This window comes from Periplaneta americana, chromosome 2 (genome assembly GCF_040183065.1).
Source record: "Periplaneta americana isolate PAMFEO1 chromosome 2, P.americana_PAMFEO1_priV1, whole genome shotgun sequence".
NCBI lineage: Eukaryota > Metazoa > Arthropoda > Insecta > Blattodea > Blattidae > Periplaneta > Periplaneta americana.
Window position 1 is genome coordinate 63,310,341 of NC_091118.1, and position 18,210 is coordinate 63,328,550.

General features: G+C 35.6%; 2 protein-coding genes across 10 annotated transcripts in view; both read left to right on the forward strand.

Annotated features, from left to right (window-relative positions):
- The window catches only part of LOC138694289 (zinc finger protein 93-like), a 47,014-nt gene extending 44,645 nt beyond the window's left edge, over window positions 1–2,369 (forward strand). For 3 of the 6 annotated variants that reach the window (XM_069817827.1, XM_069817824.1, XM_069817826.1), the window contains one exon: window positions 1,266–2,369. In XM_069817827.1, coding sequence (XP_069673928.1) covers window positions 1,266–2,337 — 1,072 coding nt within the window. In that variant the 3' untranslated portion in view covers window positions 2,338–2,369. The remainder of the gene's footprint in view (window positions 1–1,265) is intronic. The other 3 variants (XR_011330882.1, XR_011330880.1, XM_069817825.1) reach the window with 3 other exon arrangements.
- A 1,701-nt stretch (window positions 2,370–4,070) lies between these two features.
- Window positions 4,071–18,210, forward strand: part of LOC138694295 (zinc finger protein 70-like) — a 249,443-nt gene continuing 235,303 nt past the window's right edge. For 2 of the 4 annotated variants that reach the window (XM_069817853.1, XM_069817854.1), the window contains exons 1-3: window positions 4,170–4,646; window positions 10,817–10,986; window positions 15,802–15,872. Coding sequence is in view for 2 of the 4 variants with exons in the window: in XM_069817872.1 (XP_069673973.1) it covers window positions 10,822–10,986; window positions 15,802–15,872; window positions 16,101–16,167 (303 nt within the window). In the remaining 2 variants the exon portion in view is untranslated. Of the gene's footprint in view, window positions 4,647–10,816; window positions 10,987–15,801; window positions 15,873–16,100; window positions 18,204–18,210 lie in introns of those variants that run through there. The other 2 variants (XM_069817872.1, XM_069817864.1) reach the window with 2 other exon arrangements.

An 18,210-nucleotide genomic window follows, 5' to 3' on the forward strand; every position in this document is an offset into this window, starting at 1 on the left:
ATAAGAGGACAGATTCCTTCCTATATATAGCCCTGTTTTAATTACTATTGGTTTGGTCTGAACTTTAGTGTATACACAGCAGCATCTGAAACAAAGAGCATGCATGACAAAGTGGATCAGCAACATTACTCAATTTGCTTGGGCTGATTAGCTGATTGGGTTTTTTCCGAGGTTCCCCCAACTGTAAAACGAATGTCAGGTAATTCATGACGAATCCTCTATTACCAATTCCGCCAACTCTAAATAATCTAGTATTGATGCTTACTTAGAAATGGCTTTTAAGGAACCCAGAGGTTCATTGCTGCCCTCACATAAGCCCACCATCGGTCCCTATCTTGAGCAAGATTAATTCAGTTCCTACCATCATATCCCACCTCCCTCAAATCCATTTTAATATTATCATTATTGATACAACGTTATTAAATAACAGATTATTACTTAAGTTAACAGCATCGGAAGTGTACGTATGTTAGAGATGTGGTCTGATGAATTGTGGCTATGTATTCAATATGAGGAACTGCATTGTTGCTCAGGATGTGTGTGGAAAATATGACATAATTTCATAGACATAGTGTTGAATATTTTCTGAAGATTGAATTATATGATCTCTTCTTAAGTAAGCCACACAAAGGATTTTTCTCTTCTTATAAATACAGTATTTTCAGCCTGATGTGTACTTGCAATCTAGAATGAAATGATAACCTCTAGGCTGCCAATATATAAATTAAATCTCTGATATAAGAGCCCATGAAGAGCCAGGGTCCACCAGCTGGCTGCTTGTTCATGTCCACATTCCTCAGCGGAGGTGAACGATCATCCAACCAAAACGGAAGTATTGTGTGGTTAGTACTGTGAAACCCCCAACTATTATATCTGGTTTTCTTAACTGGATTTCACTACGGGTTCTGGCTGATATGTACATCTATTATCAGGCAGTACATCTCACTTGACGATATGTGTCAGAGGAAGAACAATTGTTTGTATATACATCTGAAATCTGATTAGTGTAATATGTTACTGTTTGTATATATCTGAAGTCTGATTACTGTAATATGTTACTAGTCAGTGATGTATGCAATGGAGAGCGGAAGAAACTGGCCAACATGCTCCATTATCTCCTGGCTTAGCTGTCTCATAATCGATGCCTTATTGGTGTTACGAGTTTCAAAGCTCTCTTCGGACAGTTGACTAAACAACAAACAACATTAGCAGTTAAAACATTGGAGTATAAATGAATAAATCAATTTTTTATCTTTTTCTTTCAGCAGTTCTGAATTGTTTTCTTCTGACCCCAGTCAAAATGGAAACGATGTCAAAGTTCTTCACGACTTATTATCCCACAATGAATTAAAAATCGAAGAGTGGTGTATATCAAGTGACGACGTCAATAAAGCAGTCATTAAGAATGAAGAAAGAACTTCAGAAATTTCAATCAGTGACGTATCCTTCCAAGAATTTTTTCTTGATGAACACAATAACTATGATAATAAGAAAAAGAAATCTTTAAGATGCGATACTTGTGGTAAGTATTTCAAAGGACGTACTCATCTTGAACGACATTTTCGTACACATACTGGAGAACGTCCTTTCATATGTGAGTTATGCGGTAAATGTTTTACTCTGAGTTCTCATCTAAAGCGGCATGCCAGCATTCACAGCCACATCAGGCCTTTTAAGTGCTCCACGTGTGGTAAGAGCTTCGCACAGCGCTGTTATCTAGAACAGCACATAACTGTTCACAATGAAGTTAAGCCACATAAATGCAATCTTTGTGGTAAAAGTTTCACGAGAAATTCTCATCTCGAACGTCATGTTTCCGTTCATACTGACAGAGTGTTTAAATGTAAAATGTGTAATAAATGTTTTACAGAACGCAGTCAACTGGTTGAACATTGTATAAATCATAATACTGCTGCAGTTTTCAAGTGTAGTGTTTGTAACAAAGCCTTTACTCGGCGTAATTTTCTTGAACATCATTTTGAAACTCATAACGGGGAAAGACCTTACAAGTGTCATGAATGTGGAAAGTGTTTCAGGGTTCAGTCTCGTCTTGAAACTCATAGCAGCACTCATAGTAAAAAATCTTTCAAATGCAACGTTTGTACGAAATCCTTCAATCGGCTTTCTCATCTGAAACGCCATTCCATTTCTCATACAGAAAACAAGCCTTTTAAATGTACCACGTGTGGCAATACTTTCGCAAGACTAGATTATTTAGATAAACATAAGTTAACACATGTTGAAGAGAGGCCTTTCAGGTGTAAGATTTGTAACAAGGGTTTCATTCAACGAAGCCCTTTTCTTCTACATTGTCGTACTCATGAAAAAAATAAATAAATAAATATGAATACAAAAATAAAAGTTTTTAATCTGTGACTTAGAATCTGTGTCATCTGAGCCCACTCAATGTCCTTTCAGTCCACTGTCTCTCCTGTCAATCCTCTCTATGTGTTCTAACTTCAATCTCTGTTTGTCACTACACTCTCTGCTCTCACTCCACTCTCTGTCCTCTCAGTCCACTATATGTATTCTGAGTCCACTCTACGTCCTTTCAATCCACTCTCTCTCCTCTCAGTCCACTATGTATTCTGAGTCCACTCTATGTCCTTTCAATCCACTGTCTGTTCTCTCAGTCCACTCTATGTCCTCACTGTCTGCTCCCTGTCTTCTCAGTCCATTCAATGTGCTTTCAGTCCAATATTTGTCCTACCAGACCAGTATCTGTCCTTTGAGTCCAGTCTCTATTCTCTCAATCCTCTCTATGTCCTCTCAGTCCACCCTCTGTTCTCTCAGTCCGCTCTATGTGGTGTCAGTCCAATCTCTGTTCTGTCATTACACTCTGTCCTACCAGACCAGTATCTGTCCTCTCAGTCCATTGTCTGTGCTCTCAGTCCACTCTATGTGTGCTCAGTCCACTATATGTGCTCTCAGTCCAATCTCTGTTCTGTCACTACTCTCTGTGCTCTCAGTCCATTCTATGTCATCTGAGTTCACTCTATGTCGTTTCAGTCGACTCTCTGTCCCCTCAGTTCACTCTATGTGCTCTCAGTCCACTCTGTTCTCAGTCCTATCTCTGTTCTTTCGCTACACCCTCTGTCCTCTCAGTCCACTCTATGTTATCTGAATCCCTCTATGTGCTCTCAGTCCAATCTCTGTCCTGTCATTACCCTCTATCCTACCAGTGCTGTATCTGTCCTCGCAGTACACTCTGTCTTCTATGTCCACTCTATATGCTCTCAGTCCAATCTCTGTGCTGTCACTATACTCTCTGTCCTACCAGTCCACTCTCTTTCGTCACAGCTCACTCTATGTGCTCTCATTCCAATGTCTGTCCTGTCACTGCACTGTCTGTCCTATCCACGCTATGTCGTCTCAGGCCACTCTCTGTCCCCTCAATCCAATTTCTTTACTTTCACTACACTCTCAGTCCACTCCATGTCATCTGAATCCACCCTCTAACCCCTCAGACTACTCTATGTGCTCTCAGTCCAATCTCTGTTCTGTCACTACACTCTCTATCCTCTCAGTCTACTCTCTTGTCTTCTTCTCAGTCCACTCCATGTCACCTGAGTCAACTGTTATTCTCAGCCCCACCCCCCGTGTCCTCTCACTCCATTCCCTACCCTGTCATCTGATCTTTATACATTCTATTTTTACAATATTTTGCAATTCTCTCGTAATCATATATGTTCCAAGGAATTATTTCTATACGGGAATCGAACCCGGGTAATAATGTTTGGTCAACACTTCCTTTGCCGCACGGGTTTTCCTGAGTTGGAAGTATCGAATCAATGCGACTGTGGTGTTCTGTCTATAAACTACGTCCACGATTTCATACAGTTGCAAAAATATTGGCTTTTTAATACAAGACAGCAGTCTTTCTCTCATCGCTAATTAGTGTAGTGTTGGCAGCCATGCATACATGCATAATTTGAATGAGATAGTAGTCTTGCGTTCCTCCGCCATGACACCTCGCAGCATGTAGGTTGAGATTGCCCTTCAAAGTGAAAATCGGCTTAGTTAGATTGGTTTTTTTTTTGTGTGTGTGTGTGTGTGTGTGTGTGTGTGTGTGTGTGTGTGTGTGTGTGTGTGTGTGTGTGTGTGTGTGTGCGTGTGCGTGCGCGTGCGCGCGCGTGTTTTTTTTGCGAATATTATCATTCTGTAACACCTGGGTCTTCAAAATCAGCTGTGAGGGTTTCTAATCGAAACTTTTCACACCAGATGGCATTGTGGTAGAAAAGCCTAGATCCAAACAATTCCCAAATAGTCAGCTAGTCCTAGCACAGTATGAATAGTAATCTATATTTATTTATCCTCAGAAAAAAAAAAAAATGTAGCAGGGTATTCTATAAGTTCTGTGAGTCTTGGCATTCCGGCGGTCTGTTCAGTGTGGTGAGGCGTGTTTATTTAGCTATATTATTGCTCATTTTATCAGAGTACTGGTAAAATACACGGACTAAACAATTCTACTACAACGTACTTATCGGTAACACGCTGTAAGGCCATAGACATGGATAAATATATTTATCCATGCCATAGATGTCAAAAGGAGTTTGGCATGAGTTAATACAACACAACCTAACCTATAACATACCAAGAAGAGAACGAGCTTGGAAGATACAGAAAGAATTCTGTTAATCGCAGTGGTACGTACTTGACAACATAATGCAGTGTTGATAATGATCAGGGATGGAATTTTTAGATAAATGTTTTTTTTTTCTGCATGTAGATAAAGGAACTTAAAGTATAAAACTCTCCGATCGAAGAACCACTGTCATAACCTATTAAGTCTTATTTCACATTAAAAAAATCATTTTTAGAAAAAATTATGTAAAATTATTTTCGGAATTTTCTTTATAAATACATATTTTAATTTTTTTAAAAATGGATTTGCGCTAATTTATTTCAATTCCAATCATAAAGTAAATAGGTATCTGTTAAAAAGTAAGAACTTACGTAGGCCTACTGTATTTAAATACCATAGACCTTTATGTGGGATATCCAATATTTAAACATACAATTTACTTTTGTTGTGTTTTAATTTTAGTGCTGAATGCACTTAATAGCTTTATAAAGTCATACTGCGTATATTTGTCTTGTCTGTGGCATAAAGAAACAAAAGAAATAACCTACACGTGTTTTGATCTCCTGTCGATGACAACTGGGATTCCCCTCGCAATGTGCAAATTTTCATATTTGTTGGCGTGCAAAGAGATGACAGCAACAAATCATATTACCATTACTGGATTATTCAACGAATCTCTGCAGTTACTATGTCCAAATAGTGTAGACTATGATAGTGTGTTACTTTTACTTACGAATGCCACATCTTTCATGCGGAAAGCTGCAGAAGCCCTATGTGTGAGCTTTCCAAAAATGATCCACGTGACTTGTGTTGTGCATGGTTTGCACATGGTAGGCCTATGTGAAATTGTCCGAACCCTTTATCCAAATGTAGACAAATCGGTATCTAACGGAAAGAAAATATCTGTCAAGGCCCCAACTAGAAATTTATCTTTTCAAAAACAAAAATCCAGGTCTCTAACTACCACCCACACCTGTCACTTGCTGGGGTACTTGGCTTCTACTGTGGTGTACTATGCAAATAATTTTGAGAATGTTAAGTCAGTAATAGACGAACTGGACAAACACGCATCATCGATAGAAATAATGCAAAATTTGCTAAATGACAGGTCTATAAAAAGTGACTTAGCGTTCATTTCTACCAACCTCAGTTTTTTATGTGATTAAATAAAAAGATTAGAAGTAACAACAAACCTCTTGGCAGAAACTGTAGCAGAAGTGCGCAATGTCGAAAGAAAATTAGACTCAGGAGCTATAAAATGGAAACTTTGAAAAACAGATTCAGAAGTGTTAGAAAAAGCAATGGGTTTCAAACAATGTGTGAAATAGCTAAGGTCTTGGAGGGTGAAGAAGCAGCATTTGATTATGATCACGTAAGAGTTAGTGATATTCCTCTTTTTAAATACGCCAGACTAACTTCATGTGATGTGGAAAAGTCTTTCTCCCAATATAAGGCTTTCTTCCGTGATAACCGACACAGATTTCTGATGGAGTTTTTGGAGAAAATCTTTATAGTGCACTGTAACTTCCAAGCATATGAAGATTAGCTGCGAATGCTGAGTACCTCTGTATTCTTTTTTTCTCTTAAAAACCAGTACTAACGGAAGTTGTCATAAAACATTTTTATGTTTTAGCAAGTATTTAAAAAAATTTTGGCACATGAAGAATAAACATTTTCTTACTTTTTAGCACCTAAAAATCACATCCTTAATAATGATAAAAGTGTTTCATTATGTGACCCTAAGAGATGTATTGCTGAATGGAGGGGTTTCTGAATTTAATGCAACCCGATTCATATTTTACCTAGACCTAATTGTATGTTTTTCAAGCATTTCTGTAGTCATACAAGTCTATTTTACAAAGTTTGATTTAACTGTTTCATTTTACATCCATACAGCACGATCGGTAATATAACTGTTTTATAAATTTTAACTTTGAATTTTTTTTAGCAGACTAGATTGCAAAATCTTCTCAACCGAATAATAGCAGGAATTTCTCACATTTATTCTACATTTAATTTCCTCTCGAGTGTCATTTATATATTTTGTTACTGTTGCGCCAAGATATTTTCATTTTTCCACCTTTTCAAAGGATAAAATATTTACAATTTTTGTATTTCCATTTCGTAGTATGTTCTGGTCACGAGATATAATCATATACTTAGTCTTTTCGGGATTATTGTATAGTACCTACCAGTGGCGTGCGGATCCTATTCCATTAGGGTAGGCTCTTCATGTTTGCATGCTACATAGGTATACAACTTACAATATCTCGAACATATTGATAATTTGATATTTGATATAATTTTAGTCTGTCTGACATCAAACCAGAGCAGCAGCCAGAAGGAGGGTAAGAAAACAGAAACCTCCGGAAACTAATGGTAAAATAAATTAGTAATTAAATAAATCATACCTTATTTACTTGAAGGTGAACTCCATTCTACGTCCCTTTTTAGAAAACTCCTCAATGACATCGCTGTGGAATGTAGGGGATTTTCGGATTTCTTTCAGCTTTTTCTTCTCAATGGACATCAAGGCTAGACTGCTCAATCGTTCTTGCCCTTGAGTTGATCTTTGAAATGATTTAATCCGCTTAAGGGCAGAAAATGACCTCTCAGCAGATACAGATGTGCTTGGTATGGTCAAAACCAGTAGAGTCAATTTGTACAATTCGACAAATGCTGTGTGGAGTTGTTTTGATTTTAAATGTGTCACCAGTTCATGAGGGTATTTTCCACGAAACTCTTCCATTGAATATAGGACTGTCAATTCATTTTTAGACGAACTATATCAAACACTGCACTGTGCTTTACATTCAGCGCATTCAGGGCGGAATTAGGAAAATTTAATTTATAAGACTGAAATTTGGTTGGATCAAGCAATGAAATAAATTCCAACTGAGAGGGATTTCCAAACCTATCTGTAATATGGTTTGTCACATTGTCTATTATTTCAAAAAATATTCTCCTGTATTTTATGACATCATTTTCCAGGCATTTTCTTTTTCGCGGCACTTCTTCACATTCGACTTCATTACAAACATCACTCCATAATGCATCAAATCTGTCTCTCTCATGTAGAACAATACGTTTTGTTTCATTAACCTTTTCTACACAATACAGAATATCCAAATGCTTCGTCTGAAGAATGTTGTACAGAATGTCAGTGTATGCATAGATCTTTGATAACACATTTAGAAGAAATTTGGTCTCAAACTCTGAAAGGAAAGACAAATATCCACGCGCAAGAGCAACAGTTTCACTTTCCCAGTCTGATGAGTTGTTGAGTATATTTTTAAAAAAGTCCACCAGCAAGTCACGGTATTTAAATTATTATAACCATCTTTGTTCCACACACTTTGTTCGTTACAAAATAATAAGCATGACCAGCAAAATAATTTATTAAGATGACTGCATCCGGTTAGCCAATTAGTTTTCACATATTGGTTCACATTGAAATAACGTAAATATTCTCTACTATTTTCTTTATGTAAAAACTTTAAGTTCAGAAGCGCCGGCACTGGTCTTCCCCCCACAGTTACAATTTCAACTTTTTCGTTAAATGATCTACAACCGAAGGGCTTTTTAAAAATCTGTTCAATTATACAGTGATCTCCTGCCATATTACAACAATATCGCACTAGTTATACCTGACTTTGTTTAAATAAACTCTATAACACACTCACTTTACCAATAGAAGTTCAAATAAACACTATAATACAGTAATTTCATCACCAAAAGCGCTTTCATTAGCGCCTACCAGCCTAACGTATTACGGCAATGGACAAGACACGTAAATCAGGGCGCATGCGCCAGCTGTTTAATGTACTGACTATGAAGGGAAACACTACGCTCACTGCAGGGCCAGGTAGTCTCAGCAAGCCGAGCAGACCACCTCTCCAGTGACGAAAGCTGACGCGAGAGCGAGCACACATCGGACAATAATTTAAATGCGACGTACAGTACCAGCCAAAGGAAATGAAAATAGGATGCCAAGCCAAAATTTGCTGGAATTAGTTAAGGACTCTGCAGACTTTTTTAAATTAGCAGTATTACTTTTAAATACAAATTTAATAAATTTCTTCCTGTCTGTCTGGGTAGGCGCAGCAGACCTAGCCTACCCAGAATGCACGCCACTGGTACCTACCAACCAAATTTCCAACTCTTCGTGTGTATGTACTGTATTTGTGTGGAATAGGATTGCCAACCCTCTCGTAGCCTATTTCCCAGAATGTTCTGTATTTGGGCTTGATTTATAAGTCTCCTGGCTCTCTTATTTTTCTTCTCTTCGAACATTTTTCTCCCTTATTTTTGCAAAATGTAAAAAACTTTATTTCAAACACCCATTTATTATTATTATTATTATTATTATTATTATTATTATTATTTTTATTATTATTATTTTGTGAAGCAAGATGCATTTTGTTGTTTAAGAGATGCATTGAAATGTGCAGTTTCTGTAGAAGGTGATGTTTGCCAGAAATGGATTCCAGTAGTGCTCATGACTTTAAATTTAAACAATGTATCAGTATGAATGTGGAAAACAGGTGAGTTTTGTTCTAAGCATACCAGGTAGTAATGCCCATACTGTTCTCCAACCAGGAGATCAACCGTGAAAGGAATGTGCTTACTATTGCGTCATCTGTTGGAGCGAAGTAGATAAATAATATTATCGTTATAACGTCAGTTTAAAAACCGTGTGCTCTCCTGCATATGTTATTTCCTATATGGAGGGATTAAAAGTCCAGGAGATTAACAGTGATCTAATTTTGTAACTAGGGTAGTATAAATATGTGTGTAACAATGTTATTGTTTGTGCTGTGAGAGCGAGCCAATAGAGATACGAGTACCCACATGTGTGACCTTATGACATCAACATTCATTCACAGCATTACCCCGCTGCGTTTCATTCCACAAAGACTTTCTTGTGGTTGGAGCACAGTACAGATAGTGTTTTCTCACATGATGATTAGCTAAGTAGACACATGATCGAAACAGGAGCGAGACACTTTTAATCAAATCAGAACTGCAAATTGCAGTCAACTTCAGCTATTTATGTAGGGAATGTTTACGTTTTTGTTAAAAAACAAAGAAAAACTTTTACTCGACGCAAAATCTGTCTCAAAATACTCTTGATTTAAGCCTTATTACTAGACAGCAGAAAAAAGTCAAATAAAAGTCATGTTTACGGTTTACAAGTATTGTACGCATAGACTATGGCATGAGGTGTGCATGCTTCCCAATATAGCTACAACACGGTACCATCTGCAGAGAGCACCACACGAACACCAAAAACAACTACCACTCTGCTTCTTAGTCAGTCCTCGTCCGTACGTGAACAGAGAACATTGAGATAAGTAAATATATTATTCATTTGTGTTCGGTGAAGTGATCATAGTGCTGAAGACAGATGTTAAAAAACATAGGGTGTATTCTTTAATACAAGAATATGGTGTCAATATTTTTAGTAGTGATACTGGTGAAACTATTAAATGTGGGTTATGATTGTGTGCACAGTCGATAGAACATCAATGTAATACACAGACACACATGAAAAATGTTGCTCTATGTTAGAAGAAAATAAAGGTTCAAGTTCAAATTCCTCCCCATATATGAAATATGACTTTTGCCAGGATTTGTGTCGAATGTTGGTAAGTTGCAATATTCCATTCAAAACATTGGACAATCCTCACTTTAAAGGTTTATAGAAAAGTACACAAAATATCAGGCACCTTCTGAATCATCAATTCGAAAACAGTTCTTACCTGCACACGCCTCTAGTATGCCTACTATGCTAACATAAAGAACAACCCTCTGACGAGACAAACTAGTCGCTTTGTAGTTACCTTCACATCCAAATGACTCTTTTTTCCGCTATTTACTTATTACCAAAGTGGCTAGAACAAGCCACTAGGCCCAGATTCTTGAAGTTTGATGATGATGATGATGATGATGATGATGATGATGGTGGTGATGGTGATGGTGATTACCAAAATGTAGAATAAAGTTATTTTTTACTAACTGAACTGAACAGTTTGTTAATTTTCTGTGTGATATTTTGTCAATGCCTTTGTCTCCCGTATTTTCTTAAAAAAAAAAGTTGCCAACCCTATTGGAAAACGAAAATTAATGAAAGATATACCGTACCTTTATTTTTAATGAAGTTGAATAATAAATTTAATTGCATAAGCTCATCTGATTTGTGTTTTTACGTCCTTTCATACCATATTATAGGTAACATGTCGGAAACAATGGATGTACCATTAGTGAAGCTGGACATGATGAAAACTGAATCATTTGAGGATGACCATGTGGACACATCACAATATTTTTCTCTCGTGAATGTCAAGGAAGAAAAGATTCAAATGGATATAAGTTTTCCCACAGTGAAATCCGAGAGTGAGGTAAGAATTTTGTTTCAGTGTTGACCTTGTAGGTCGAATTGTCATTAAAATATATATTCTTTTGTAAAATTCTTTCTTTCACAGCAATAGTGCTTGAAATATGGTGGAGTTTATATGATAGGCCTATATATATATATATATATATATATATTTTTTTTTTTTTTCACCATATTTGGTTCTGCTGACCCTTCACATTTCTGTATTTGGGCCAGCAGTCCCTTACTTACACCATTTACAGCTTAAAACAGACGTATCATGACCTTAATACCTGCTCTTACTATGTCTTTCATTTCCCTTTACTTTCACTTATCCCTCCTCCTAATTTATCACCCTTATCCTACTTCACTTGTCTTATTATCAGCTACACTTAATAACTAGTCCTACTAATTTTCTCATTCAACTTCACTCCCATCTTTCTCATAACTAACTGAATAGCCTAATTCTTTCTTGTAAATAACATAAATACATTTAAACTTATTTGATATAGAAGACCTAATCCTTGTTGACTATTTCAGGAAAAACATAACCTATTATTAAATTTGCTGTCTAAACATTTCTTACACATCACATTAGCACTTGTACCCTAGAACAGTGGTTTCATTTATTTATAACTTGGTCTTAGAATCCACTGTTTAAAGAAAACAATTCCATAACCTTAAAAAAAATGCATCAGTTCAATTCCATTTTTCCATATAACTAACCCTGCTATTATTTCATTTCACAAATGCAGCATTTCTTCAGATTATAAATTGTTTTTATCTTCCCTACTGCCCCCTCATTTCGCATTCCTGACACGATTGACACTCTCTATACTTTCCCTTCTACTCCCCGCACTTATTTCATTTTCTCTTTCCTCTCTCTCTTTCGTTGATTCAACATTCTTCTCTCTACTCTTTTGCCTTCCAACTCCAAGTCTCCACCTCTGTTATCATTTGATACTTTGCTTGTTTGTTTACTTTTCTGCAACTTCTCACTTCTGACTTGGCCTTAGGGTGACGTCATTACTAATCATCTTCCTGATGATGTAGCTGCCACCTGAGAATTATCACCTGAATGGAATTTGCTGACATTGATGATTTATTCCGACATCCTTTCATCACAATCTCCTGTGACACTACCCTCATGCTTTCCGCAACTTTAACTTTTCTATTCATTAAACTATGATTTACAATATAGTGGAGTTTATATTCGCAATAGAGGCATAGGTACAAATTTTATTTCGTTTTCTTTTAATAGCATCCTAACTGAGAGAGGGGGACAATTCGTGGACTTAGTGTGAAACAAAAATTTACATTTTTAGGTTTTTACACCAATCGATAGCAAATTCGTTTTTCTACTTGGTCACAGAAAATCAAAACTCGGTTCCAAACAGTCTTATATTTAATACAATTCGTAACCACAAAACGTGATAATATAGTTCATGTGAAATAAGCGTATTTCCTATTAAGAATTTTGTTGTGAATAAAACGTCAATTGTAGTTACGTTAGTTTCACATTAAGCCCTCGAATTTCAATATTTGAAAGACAAACACGTCCATGCTAGCTGAGTATTGCTGGTCATTGGTGAGGAATGCCCCCTACTTTGACAAGCTAAAAGAAGATGTTAAGTAAACCCAGCATAGTATTACCATGTATAGGAAAAAATAAATTAAGTCTCATAATTATGTTTCAAAACTTCGGGAAAATGAAATCATATCTGACAATATTGTTGTCATTTTCGTGTTAAGCATAACAATACATCAAACTCAAGTGATTTGGTTTCTGTAATAGAAAAAAAAAAAATTCTTATATTCCAGTGTTGTTGTTGTTGTTGTCGTTGCCATCATCATCGTCATCATCATCATCATTGTTGTTATTATTTTAATGGAGGTGTTGCTTGATTCACATCATTGGCCATGAGAAACTCATGTAAAATAGAAAAATGGCTGTACTCTGGTAACGTTTTTCACTTTCATTGTGTTTTTATGGCTTTTTTTTTTACCTTGGGGATTTAATTGAAGTGAATTTTTATGGCAGGCAGAGTAACTATGTCATGCCCCCATGTTTTAAATTGCTACTAGTTCACTTCATTAGAACCAGGTACCCAGCTTCGAAGCCGTTAGCCCTGTGAACTTACAGTATAAATGTTTTCCCCTATTATCATTGTACAGGTTGTTATCTAAGAAATTAGCAAGTTCTTTGTGATAGTAGAAGAGAAAGATGTAGTTTTTTTTTTCTGAATATAGAAGTTTCGTATTTTTTTTTTTTTAATGAAATTGAACAAGTTTAACCACTTTGTTGGCTGGTAGGTGTTTTTTTTTTTAAGAAAATCTGTTTAATACTTTGCTCACTTTACTAAGTATTTGGTTAGGCACTGGACCAATAAACTGGCCCTAATTTTTCAGTTGTAGAAAGAAGTGGCATTTAAAGAGCCATAAAAACGGCTCTTTAAATGCCACTTCTTTCTACAACTGAAAAATTAGGGCCAGTTTATTGGTCCAGTGCCTAACCAAATACTTAGTAAAGTGAGCAAAGTATTAAACTGATTTTCTTAAAAAAAAAAAAAAAAAAAAAAAAAAAAAAAAAAAAAAAAAACACCTACCAGCCAACAAAGTGGTTAAACTTGTTCAATTTCATTAAAAAAATACGAAACTTCTATATTCAGAGTAAAAACATAACATTTATAGTTCAGTTTTTCTAAATAAATATTATGTGGAAAAACGAGAAAGAATTCAAATTATTTTATTTTAAAATGTTGAGGGGGAAAAAATTACATTAATAAAATCTGCTGCCACCACATAATTTATGTATGTTGAATCAGCAGCTTCACTATTTCATAGTTCAGAAATTGTCAGAAATTAAAAACAGAAGCATATACCGGTAGTACAACTTACCTCTTTTTCTCAGTATTAACAGAAAATTATTCTTCCTTATGTCGTGCAACCTTCGTCTCCACTGTTCTACTCCATTAATATACCGAGAATAACTAAACAGATTTAAAGTGACAATGTGTTTTGAGTAACATTACAAACTGAGAAGAAAGCTACCAACCTAACATTATTATCTCAATACATTTTTGAAGAGGCTGTTTTGTTGTAAGCGTGCACATCTCGAAGAATGCTGCCTCAATAATGGAATGTTTGAGATGAAAACAATAGTTGGTAATAAACACTATAATGAAAGGAAAATTCTAAAGGGCAAAGTATGTATACTTCGTTCAATAATGTCTAACAGGAGATATAAACATTGCCGGCAGAGGATGAGAAAAGTATAATTGCTATTCAATCAATGCCAGAGGTCTCATTCCAAGCTTGACTTGAAGTTGGGCGGTCTGTAGCGTTCTACCTCCACCTAACTTAAAGGCTAGTGTGGAATGAGACCACTGCTGTTGGTTGAATAGCAATTATACAGTATTTCACTCCTCCTCTGCTGGCAATGTTAGAGTGACCAGATTCACATTGATAGAAAAGAGGACACAAAACTTAAGGAAGGAGAACATTGTCAAAAAAAAAAAAAAAAAAAAAGACAGTGAATATGTACTTAGATTTAGGCTTGGGCCTATATCATACTATAAATTACGTCAATATCTATTTTATTACAAAATATTTACAGTACAGATTTAGGCTTATATCATACTTAAAAGCATGTTAATATCTATTTTATTACAAAATAATTATGAAACAATTTAATAATAATAATAATAATAATAATAATAATAATAATAATAATAATAATGATTTTACAGTTAGTTACATATGAAAGTCAAGGAAACTATAATATTAAAGAAGATGGAAAATATCTATTTACATTTAGGTTTAAGCCTATATTATACTTTTTATTACAGCATATTTCTGATAAAACTTAATTATATGAAATTATTTTTTTTTACACTGAGAAAGCAACATCTGTAACAAATAGGAGCAAAGAGTATATTCTGTCGATGCTACTGCCACCTACAGGGCAAATTACTTGAAAAGGCGTCAAATCAGGTAATTTCAAAATATCAGGCGTACAAATTACAAAAAGGAGGACATTTCTTGACTTTTTAAAAATCTGCCCGAACTCTGGACAGAGGCCTAAAAAGGAGGACATGTCCGGACAAAACAGGACGTTTGGTCACCTTAGACAATGTTTACTTGTTCTGTCAGACATGGAACGAAGTGTAGTACATAAAATTGTGATAATAAACTCCTATTCATAAAATAGGATATTATCCCTAAAGTAGGCATTGATTAGGCACTATGAAATTTGGACAGGCATTTTCAAATGGCCAAACATAGTTGTTTTTTTATTAAGTCCCCTAACTTATGTACACAGTAATAAAATAGGCAAATAGGTGAATGTCCGAGATCTAGTAATTATGATGGCTTAAGGAGGTAAACCAGAGTTGGCTTTTCATTTTGTTATTTTTACAAGAATGAGTTGAAGTTTAATTTTATAGTCTTATAGAGTGAAATTACAATTATTCATATGTTTATATGCAAATAGGTGAATGTCCGAGATCTAGTAATTATGATGGCTTAAGGAGGTAAACCAGAGTTGGCTTTTCATTTTGTTATTTTTACAAGAATGAGTTGAAGTTTAATTTTATAGTCTTATAGAGTGAAATTACAATTATTCATATGTTTATATGCAAATAGGTGAATGTCCGAGATCTAGTAATTATGATGGCTTAAGGAGGTAAACCAGAGTTGGCTTTTCATTTTGTTATTTTTACAAGAATGAGTTGAAGTTTAATTTTATAGTCTTATAGAGTGAAATTACAATTATTCATATGTTTATATGCAAGATGTAATTTTAGTTAGAAAAACAATGTCCATTTTTATTGTAATGTAGGAAGAAGCAATCTGGAATGACACTGTACTGAAAGGAGAAGTGAAAGAAGAGCATCAAATTCTGCAAGAGAGGTAAGACTTTTTTGTTGAAGAAATTTTTTCTATACACATCTGTAATTCCAGTCTTTTAAGTGTGTTACATGCAAAATATAAAGCAACATGAACGTTGCTTTTCATAGTATTTTGAAGAAAAATTAACAATTAGGTATGTGTACAGAATTGAACAAAGAAACAAAGAATGATTTTAAAATTAATTTAACTTTCAGCTTTTAACTTTGGAAATTATGGATTTAATTACAGTGAAACTTCTTCAATGCAAAATGTGAAAAAGATGGAAACTTGTAAACAAATTCTCAGATCCCATTGAATAGAATAGGTGTTGTAATGTTATTTATTTTGTATATTGCCGAATCTATCCAACATGGAAATAGAACCCAATATTTGAGGACTTCATAAAAAAACTGCTTATATAATATGGAAATAAAATGAAAAACTAATGTACTGCTATTTTGTACACCCTAATCTTCTGCCATTTGGTCTGACAATATCAGTCAGTGAGTCATTGTTCTGAGAAATAACTTCTTACCAAATAAAATAAAGAACAAGCTACAGGTGCTCAATCTTATATCGTCAATAGTTTTAGATCGACCAAGAGATGAGGGAGATGTGTACCATGATTTGCGTAAAGATGACATCTGTCTGGGGGAGGTGCACAGATCCCAGGTAGACATAGGGACTTTCACAGCAGACCAGGGAATGTAACTCCTTTGGATACATGGCACCATGCTGAATCTCAGTGTCTATGGTGCCGTGATCTTCAGGTTAGTATAGGATGCAACAGGACGTAGTACATGATTTGTGAACAGACGTCATCGATTTGAGGAAACTGCAGAATAACAGGTAGATAGTAGGGCATTCCTGTTCATGAGAACTCTGTCAGACATGGATACTGTACTTGAATCAATAAGATGGCACCAAGTAGTGAATCATGTACTCATAGTAATACGGTCCTAAGGACTTCAACAACATAGGCGGAGTTATGGGGCGGGGGCACTGCCCCCCCAAACTGTCTAACTTCTTTTTTTTCAATTCTATTGAATTCATATTGATATTTTTTTGCTTTTGTTTATGATTAAGTTTCTGTGCTTAAATTGATGAATTAATGTCTTCAGATCATGTGTCTGGACTATAATACTGTATTTATTTTAAATTTTTAAATGTATAAGAATTTCTATACCTCATTTGAGGAATGGAAGCACTGTAATTTTTCTTTTGTAACAGCTTGTACTAATGTGTTAGAAGTCTGCAGATGTTCAGGCCGCCACTTGGAAATGTATGAATAACATACTGCACAACAATGCAGAAAAAAAGAAAAGCGATCACAGTATAATGTGTAAACTTAAAGATGAGATAAAATAAAATAATTAGATTTTACATTTCATAGGATATCTTCAGAAGGTAAGCTTCTTATAAAAAAAGTTTCTATTATCAGCACAGTTACGTAGTTTTATTGATGTATGCATGTGTTTCTGTACGAGAAAGAAAAAGAGGGAGATGTTATGCCCTATTATAATTTGTAGTAGATCTACTGTTCAATCCCTATACAACTCTGTTCGAAACATCACAGATATGGATGTAACACTGTAAGAAACGTGCCCCCCAAAAATACCTTTATTAAATGATCATATTCTAATATACTGTACCACGGTCAAGCTATAATGGGGGAGAAGGTAAATGATGTCTCCCATAACCCCGCTATATGGGTATTCTATGGTTTTGCTTTGCCCCCCCCCCCCCCCAATGAATGGTTCTCTCTCCGCCTATGTTCAACAGTCATTACCAGGCTTCAGTCCTGGGCACAGAAATGCATGAAGTTCAGAACGCACGGACTATAGTGTTGTGTTGGTCGAGTGGCTTGGGTGATGGAGAGCGCCATTACTTCGTGTCTCAACTTGTAAACAGTCCGTAACAATACGGCACAAAATATATTTCACTCTGTACAGTACATTCGTAGTGTAGACAATAAATATCTGCCATTAAAATATTAACGTGAGTTGTAACCTTCAATCAGGCGTCTCTACGCTGAAGCCTGTTACACGTATCGCAGCCAAGCAGCAATAGGCCTACACACAATGTTAATGCACATTACAGACGTCATTTATACTCCGTGTACTCTAAACCTCATACTGGTTACTCTGTGTCCCTAGGCCGAAGCCTGTTCATTACATAATAAGGAGGTTGCACAATAAGCCTGAAACTGAGGTGCTAGACTTTGGATCCTTCTCCAAGGGAGAGGCGGAAAGAAACGAAAAAATAAAGGGAGCGAAAGGAAAGCTGTTCCTTCGCATCTTATTATTAATTTTCAGTGAATATTTTGAATAACGAGATATTTTGCTGTCATTGCTTTCAG